Source organism: Enhydra lutris, unplaced genomic scaffold (assembly GCF_002288905.1).
Source record: "Enhydra lutris kenyoni isolate GAN:26980312 unplaced genomic scaffold, ASM228890v2 scaffoldscaffold8, whole genome shotgun sequence".
Lineage (NCBI taxonomy): Eukaryota > Metazoa > Chordata > Mammalia > Carnivora > Mustelidae > Enhydra > Enhydra lutris.
Window position 1 is genome coordinate 17,168,395 of NW_019154092.1, and position 9,086 is coordinate 17,177,480.

The window sequence follows — 9,086 nt, forward strand, 5'->3', positions numbered from 1 at the left end:
CATATTCTTTTTTAAAAAATGATAATGAACATTTCCAACCTCACTAATCTCATAAATATATTAAAACAGATTAATATAACTCCTATTCCTTTTTCTAGAATGTAAAGCATCAAAAATCAAACACAATAATTAACCAGAATATATTATTGACTGTATAACACACCCAACTCCTGATCATCACATAGTAATGGAGAACAGTGAAACAAAATTCATAGTTCAAGAGCTTCATTTTATTGTTTCAACACTTTCCCTATAAAATCTATTCCCTGAGTAGAAAATATGACTTATTTGCCTGTCATGTCTTGAATTTCTCTGATGAAAGAGTCCTGTGATGCTACAGGTCTACATTATTCCAACAGACAATAATCATGGGATTTGAGGAGCTAGTTCTCCCAAGCCAAGAATCTGAGATACCAAGTAAAGGAGAGTTTTGAAGAATGATCGACATTTCAAAGAACCTAAAAAAAGTCATACATTTATCGGTAACAAGGCTGTACAGTTCAATCTTAACCTTGTCATACATTAACTGTCTAACTTTGGTAAATTATGAACACTGTAGTTTTGCTTTTGGTGGTAAAATGAGCATAATAATATATCTCTTGGAATTAGGTCCATATGAAATAAGACAACCTAAGTATAGCACCTGATATGGGGCCTATTGTGTGGTAAGTACTATATAAAGATAAATTTAATTAGAGTTAACCAAAATGGCAATTCTGGTTATCTCTTGCTGATCGTAAGTTCTGAATGGCCCTGTGAATTAAAAAATTAAAGATCAATAAGTTAATAATGAATGCAATTCATTTTATTTGGGCATAGCATTTTAAAACCAGTAGCCACAAGGAGAAAAAGGGGTTAAAGTTATCCCTCATGTGAAGAAGCTGAACACCTTATACAACTAACACTAAGTTCTCTTTCAGGAATCTCTTATAACATTTTATTAGAATTTTTTCCCCCTATTAGCCCTCCCATTTTCCCTAACATATGAGTATATGTTGGTTTCTGATGTCCTCAGATTTATCTTACTCATTTGAATTCTAACTGGGTCTCTTTGATATTTCTGTAGATTCTGTCAACTAAAGAACTAGTTAAACTAGCTTACAGAAAACCCCACTTAGTAACAAAAGTGTTCAAGGGGTGCCTGGGTGGCTCAGTGGGTTAAGCCTCTGCCTTTGGTTCAGGTCATGATCTCAGGGTCCTGGGATCGAGCCCCACATCAGGTTCTCTGCTCAGCAGAGAGCCTGCTTCCCCCTGCCTCTCTGCCTACTTGTGATCTCTCTCTTTGTCAAATAAATAAAATCTTAAAAAAAAATAACAAAAGTGTTCTAAGTTAATATTATGAACTAATAGGGATTATTCCAGAGTCACAACATTCTCTCTCTCTCTCTCTCTCTCTCTCTCTCTATATATATATATATATATATACACACATATATATAAAACCCTTGCCGTCCTATGAGGTATAGCAAGTGATCTTTACAGAGGAGAAAATGGAGGTACAGAATGATTGAATAATTTGTCTGTGGAAACAGAAATGTATAACAGAGTCAGGAATTGAATCCAAGCAGACCTGACTCAATAATCCATTTCACCTTCTCACTCTGTGGCCCTGGGCTATCTAAGCTAGTAACATTAATGTCTCTTTTTCCAAAGAAGACCAGCGCTCTGAACACAGAGTACCTTTTGAGTGTCAGCTCTGATTAAAAAAAAAAAAAAAAAAAAAAAAGCTCAGTCTCTGAAACTTTGTTAATTGAGCTATCATTTTATAATGGAATGTCTAACAACTAGTTCCTGAGGGAATAAGACCGCTTCCGAGTATCCACCATAACTTTTTTTTTCCAGAAATACCATTAAATAAGCTGTGCTCTTTACCGAGTGCTTTCTAGTATGCATCATGTCATCTAGCCAGTCTAATGAATAATCAGTTAACTGAACTCATTCTTAAAACATTAAAAGCCAAATTGTTTTAACAACAACAACAAAAAAATGATTAAAAAATACTTTTAGATAAACACATCCGGTGTTAATTTACAGTGACTTCTTACCTAAGATACTGCTTTTAGACTGGGGAGTGGTCAGAACTCACCCTTTTGTTCCACTGCCTCCCCTTCCTTCCTCCCTCAGGAAAAGTGGGTAGCTGACCTCTGAGTGCCCTTCTGATACTGCAGGAAAAGTTAAGCATCACCTAAAGCTTTGTATCTACTGGTGATACTCGTCCAAAATACAAAATGCACAAGTCCAAACTCCAAACTGGAAAGCAAAGGAACATTGAAAACTACTTTTAAATCATCTCCCACTTCCAGTTTCTCTCCAGCACTAAATGCTGGACAACAGCATCCTTGCTACCGATAGCTGGGCACTGCAGCAAAAGACAGAAGATCTTAATCCTGTCAAACCACATTTAAAGGTCCATGCTTTCCGTAAGTGGTTTTAGAAATGTGGTAAGAAAGAAGTTTCTGGAAGCAAACACCCACATCTTGAAAAATACCCCCATTCCTCCTTCTGTTCTTTTCGAATCCCTCTCCTGTTTCCTTCCTTCCTCTGTCAAACTTACAAGATGGGTGATCCACCCCTGCTCTTATCTCCTGAGGTCATCAGAGCCCTCAGCAGTTGGGCTTCCTTCCTCATTGCGCTGCTGAATCTTCTCCGATTTTGCTTTATCTGTCTTCATTCTCCTTGCCCTTTCTCTTGCCTCTGGCATCGCTGACCTGTTCCTTCCCTCCATAAAATGTCTCACTTGGTGTCTGATAGTCCAGAATCCTGGCACTTGTAACACTGACCACTCAGTGCTACAGACTGCCAGTTATCTCCCAGGATCCATCCTCCTCTTCCTTCTCGGCCATAGAGTCTCCTGATGTCACTTGAGTATGTGTCTGCCCAAAATAAAGTTTTCACTTTCAAGGCTCTCTTGAGGCTGAGGAAGAGCTGGCCAATATGATAGAAGCAAAAGTGGTGTGCACAGCTGCTAGAAAGCATGCTTAAAGAATAGTGCAGTCTCTAGTCTTTTTTCTCCTTCTTGGATGTTGGAATGCAGATGTGATAGCTGGAGCTAGAGCAGCCATGGGTTATGATGCAGCACTTCCTGTTACTATAGAGCCCTGGTCTAACTTCTTTTTAAAGTTACTGTTATTTTGAGTTTTCTGTTACTTGTAGCCAGTCCTGGTTTTCTCTAATGCATTTCTTCCCTACAACTGCATACTCTTTGTCACTTCAGCTAGACTGGATGTTCTTTGGGAATATAGGTTCTGATAAAAATACTTAATGACTGACCTAGATTTCAATGGATTTATTACATAATTCTGGAATGTTCACTCTTTTTAATACTAGTTGGGGGTAGAACAAAATAATAGATGAAGGCTCTCAATAAAAGAGGTCAAAGTAGAAGATGATTTGGATGTTCTCAGAGTTAGTTTTTCTCCCTCTTTTTAGTTGTAGTGCTAAAAATTAATTCAGACCATGAGAAAAAAAGATTTAAGAAAACCAATAATACTCAGATATATAAATTAATATCTATTAGGCGGTGTTACTTAACAGAGATTTTTTTTTTAAAGCAAATCTTGAATGAATAGATAAGATTTCTAACTACTTTATCAATCATATGGGTGTAACTTTTTCTCCAGTCCTCTGATTTCTATGATGGAAGCTCCTCTCTAAACACATTCCTAGCCTTCTGGCCTTTCTGACTTTACTCATTCTCCAGGAGATGGAGGCCTTATCGGACTGATAAAATTTGGAAGGATGACTGGGGCTGGCTGGCTCAGCAATTCTCTTCTCCCCTCAGGGGCAGGTTTTTCCAGGGAGTACATACTGTATTCAGCCAATGAAGATAGACAGGCAGGTAGATCATGTATTGCTCATTCATTTCAATTTGACTTCCTGGTAAAGCTGCTACTCACAATGATCTTAAACGAACTTCAGCTTAGTTTCTATGCCATCCACTATTAATGCTGAATTGGTGTACCTTAACAGAAAAGTTCTGTGTCTTTGTCAGTTTTCAGGTACAGGAAAACAAATTTTTTAACAGCAACAATAGTAAACCCTTATGTTTCACTTATCCACATGCCAGGAGTTAAGATCGCTCTAATGTCCAAGTCATATCTCAGCAGCCAGCCAGCAACAGTTCCCTGATGACCTGACCCTCCCTACATGTTCAGCTTTTACACAATAGTAACTGGGGCTTGAAAGCAAATACACCCTCAAGGTATTGAGGCATTTGTACTGCCTATGAATCAATGCTGTGTTAAGTGACATTATAATACAATCTAAGCATTCCTATAAGGAAATTAGATATTTATATCTTCCAAGAGGTAGGTTTGCTTGTACTTGCTCCTTAAATTATAAAAAGTATTCTATTCTGATCAGGGAATGGAAGGTCTGGGAAGAAAGACTACACATTCCTAAAGGCCTACTTTGTTCAGGTCACTAAACCAAATACTTTATATATGTTAATTCATTTAAACTGTCTGTAGTAAGTGAGAGGCTGTGATTGGTAAAGTTAAAAATTACTTGCCAAGTCACATAGTAAGTAGAAGTTCCAACATCTGAACTCAGACCCAGTTCCAAATCCCACATAGCTGTCCCCCATATTACACAACCTCAAAGGATTCAATCCAAGCCTTCTGCCAAGGTTCCAGATCTTTTTCTTTTTTCTTTTTTTACTTCAGTGGTCTTCAGAACTGCCTTACTGTCTATGCCTTGCCTTCCTATCAAGAGGTGGAGTCTATTTCCCTACTCTTTGACTCTGGGTTGACCATGTTACTTGCTTGAACTGGAATGTGGCAGAAACAACATTATGAGAGTTCTTAACTTGAACCTCAAGAAGCCTTGTAGCTTTTACTTTTGCACTCTTGGAACCCTCTGCCACCAAATGAACAGACTTAGGGTGAGCCTGATAATGGATGAGGGGTCACTTGGAGCTGAGATGAGTCATCCCTGCTGAGGCCCCCATGCATGGAGTTGTTCTGGCTGCTGACCTCAGATGCATGAACAATTCCAGCCAGGACCAGGAGAACCACCCAACTTTGCTCAGCCCAAATTCCCAACCCACAGAATTGTGAGCAGAATGGTTGTTGTATTTAGCTACTAAGTTTTGGAATACTTTGTTATACAGCCAAAGCTAACTGATACACCCTCTCCAACTTAGATTCAGTGATCCCTTATAGTTAAAAAAAGGGCAGGATGGTCCTAAAGGCCACTGAAAAGTTTACAGATCATTGCTTATTCATGTATTTTGCTACTTTCAAGCCCAGTCTAATTCACTGTTAGAGTTATTGAGACCCAAATAAGTTGGGTCTTCAAAGCAGCTGACAGTGACCCTGACCAGCCTACTCTTCTCACAGGCTCCTTGTGGCAAGGACAACTCCTCACAACTCTTTTATCTCCTCATAGTATCTAGCACAAAACTTTCCTTATATTATATATTCTCCATAAAATTTCTGAATCAACAGAAGAGATTTTAACTCTCAGGAGAGCTAGAATCTTCCAAACGCTTTGAAGCACAGTGTAATAATAGCCAGAGTCATAAAATTTGGCATAAAATTTGGCAATTTTTACAAATGATGGAAACAAGATAAACAAGATTTATATTTATCATATAAAATGTCTGAGAGACTGTCAATTCATGGACAAAATGAAAGATCAGAGTTAACTTGTTAAAATTGAATTAGTTCCTATAGTATTTCCCCATTTACATAAAAATGTTTTTATTAATATAAACCCCACATCGGTTTTTCACACAGTGTTTCAAGTTTAACAAGTTTAACAAAAGTTTAACAACTCCACTTCAAATGCAACTCAGAGTGTTCCATTATAATAATTACCATCAGTGATAAAAGACAGATACAAAAAAGCAGTACTTTTCACAATGATTTTGCTTTAAGATTTTAGAGCTGAAACTAAACCTTAAAGTTGCTAAGTCACTTGTGAAGTTACTAAAGAATACTATGTCATCATTGACTGGACATTAGTTAAGTGTATCTATAAACCCAGGTGGACAGAAGAGGCATGGATCACTTTTGGAAAAATAAGGCTCACCTACAACCTGATTCTGAACATTTTCTACATTTGAGATCTGAGTCAATGATACAAGATTAGTGGATTCAGGGCTCAAATATGGAATAAGACATGAGCTTCACTATGTACTCTCTCAGGGGTTTGTAATGGCTATTTTTCCATAGCACTCCTTTCAGTGGGCCCTACTGCATCTCAGACCTGAGTCCTATGTCCATTCCTAGGTGATACTAATTTCATTAGTAGTAGACACTCAGCAGATTTTAGATTCATGCATCTAAAATCTTCTGAGTGTCTACTAGGCTAAGTGCTATTTCCTATGAGATGATTCAATTATACACCTTCCTGGGGGAAAAAAGAAAGGCAAAAGAGGAAGCAGAGAAAAATAATAATCTAGGGAATTGTTTAATTCATGCAAAATAAAACAAATATTTCTGAAACAAACATACAGGTAGATTTGTGCTTCATTTAGAACAAATTATGTGAAAAATGGAATAAATTTTTTACTGGTACCTGTATCCCAATTCTTCACTAAGATGGATCATATGAAGGATATACGATTCCTTGCTTGTTCCAGTGAGTCCAGGCAACAATAAGACAGTAGGTCTGGTGGTGGCATCCATATAACATTTACTGTTATAATTATCAAACCAGTCCAGCGAAATCTGTCCTCCATCTGCAGTTTTAATAAGTTCACTGGAAAGAAATAAATGAAACACTCATTAAGTGTTTCAAGTCATGTTTTAATATTAGTGTCTTAATTTTATACATATATGACATGATTTTATCTGAAAAGAACTTTTTTACAGCATTCACTAACACACACTTATATCACTTTATTACAAGAATGATATGAGATTAGTACCATAAAGTATTTCCAGCAACACCACAAAAAGGCAGCAAATAAAAATGAGCTAGAAGTACTTCACATATTTATCTTAATCATTTCCTCATTACTCTAAAATATCCAGCGTTTAACCCCTATTTGATTGAGGTCACCCAAATAATTCATCAGGGAGTTATGAATAAGTAAATTGCTGATCTGATCACTGCTCTGGCCCTTTGACTCAATAATGCAGTCTTCCCACAGAGTATATTATAAAATTTCCTTCTTAAATATTTTAAAGTACTTTTTACACTGTGTCTATGAACTTAAAGAATTTTCCCAAATAGTGAACGTTCCAGGCAACAAAAGGAGCTCGAGAAGGACTAGATGACTCAGGGAAATTAGTATCAGACACTATCAAAATCTCCTGGTTACTGATAAATTCTGGACCATATCTTTAACACCTCAAGGATATTAGCATCAAGAACCCATTTGCTTATTAACATGAAGTCCTTTTATAGGAGTCCATCATGCAAAATCCAAATTAATTGGCATCATTCTCCACCCCATCCCCACTCCCAGCATCAGTGAATTGATACATATCATCAAAGGATCCAGGTTCTCAGGATCCAGATGCATGCCAAACTGGAAAAAAGTAAACCTCAAACACTTCTCTAGAAATAAACGGGTTACATCAAGGCACGCGCGCGCGCGCACACACACACACAGAAACACATGCGCGCGCGGTGAAAGATAATACCTGAATATTTTCCTGTAACTGAGTGTGTTTTGCGGGGTGGGGGGACAAACCTTCCTTTTTCAATCTCCTTTCTTTTCTAAATGCTTACTGGCCAAAGGTTAAACAAGGACTGGGAGTATGCAAACAAAACAAAACAAAACAAAACACCCCCCCCCTCAAAACAAAACAAAACAAAACAAAAACCCCTGTGGTTTTGAAGATATGACTGCAAATGGAAATATACTTACTTCCTGTACTGCACCGATGGCTTAGCAGTGATGAAAGGTCTCAGGAGTGTCTGTCCTCGACTCTCCCAGCACCAGACCGTCGGGTAGTACGTTTCTGTCACCACAGGACAGTGGTTCTGGAGGAAGCGGCTGAAGCTCTCACCCCCCGTCACTAACTGGGGCTTCTGTGGGGAAAGCCAGTATTATAGTTAAGGGTCCAGAACAAAGTTTCCGCCAACCGCAAACCAGAAACGACTGACTGGCCCATCGCGCGCGCGCTCCCTCCGATTACATCTCCTTCAAGAAGCCTGACACAAAGAATTCGCAGTCACAACGGACTTAAAGAGTGATTTAACCAAACGCTTCGAGAGGAAAGCAAGAGTTAAGGGAGTCATTTTCAGAAGTGCTACAGCATTGCCAGGCTAGCGAATGGTGACGGGGCAGTACTCTGGCACCTGGGTCAGCCGGGTCCTTGCTGCTGTCCGAGGACCCAGACCGGACCCCCAGGGACGCGGACAAGAGCGAGCCCCCTTTCCCGCCCGCGCTCTTAAGGGCGTCCATCAGATGCCCGGAAAGGGCAACAACTTGGGAGCAGCAGCACTCTCGCCTCCAGGACGGCCCTTGCCAAAGGCGCCTGCGGCGACAGTTCCAGCTTGGCCGGCTGCGGTCGCTCCCGTGAAAGCTCCCCGCGGCCCCCGCCCCCGCGCCAACCCCTGGCTCACCTTGGCGATGCTGCTCAGGTAATAGCAGGCGTAAGCGACGCTGAAGCCCAGGATCAGGGATAAGCCCATTCCCGAGCCCAAGAACCCAACCCGGACTTGGTGCTCCAGGTAGAGGAAGAGCTCCCTGGAGAGCATCCGCAGGTCCATCGCTAAGCGCTGCATTGCCCTGCGGTGGGAGGCCAGTCGGCCGGCGAGCCACCGAAAGCGGCCACCGCACGGCCGGGGACCCTGGACCAGAGCGTCTCCAGCCCGGCGGAGCACAGCTTCCGCCAGCGGGCGCGGCCGAGCGGCCCCGGGAGGCGTAGCACCGCTGCTGGACGCCACGGGCTCCGCCCCAGCTTCCCCGGAGCCGCCCCCACCGTCAGCCACTCAGGAACCTTCCAGAGGCGCGGATCCAAGCGTTGCCACAGTGGGGGCGGACCGGGTCTGCCGGTCAGGTTGCAGCCATCCTGGGTGACCCCCAAAGGTGGGCAGAGATCGAGCGCGGACTTTGGAGAAGGAAATGGGCCTGGCAGTGCGCATTCCGGTCCCTGACCGGGCACCAGCTCCAGTGACCTTGAACG

At 41.0% G+C, this 9,086-nt stretch overlaps 1 protein-coding gene across 3 annotated transcripts in view; it reads right to left on the reverse strand.

Moving 5' to 3' along the window:
• The window catches only part of LOC111142710 (abhydrolase domain containing 3), a 42,853-nt gene extending 34,058 nt beyond the window's left edge, over nt 1–8,795 (reverse strand). For all 3 annotated transcript variants that reach the window (XM_022495998.1, XM_022495997.1, XM_022495996.1), the window contains exons 1-3: nt 8,524–8,795; nt 7,823–7,986; nt 6,523–6,705 (exon numbers count right to left, since the gene is read on the reverse strand). In XM_022495998.1, coding sequence (XP_022351706.1) covers nt 6,523–6,705; nt 7,823–7,986; nt 8,524–8,685 — 509 coding nt within the window. In that variant the 5' untranslated portion in view covers nt 8,686–8,795. The remainder of the gene's footprint in view (nt 1–6,522; nt 6,706–7,822; nt 7,987–8,523) is intronic.
• Between the last annotated feature and the right edge of the window lie 291 nt (nt 8,796–9,086).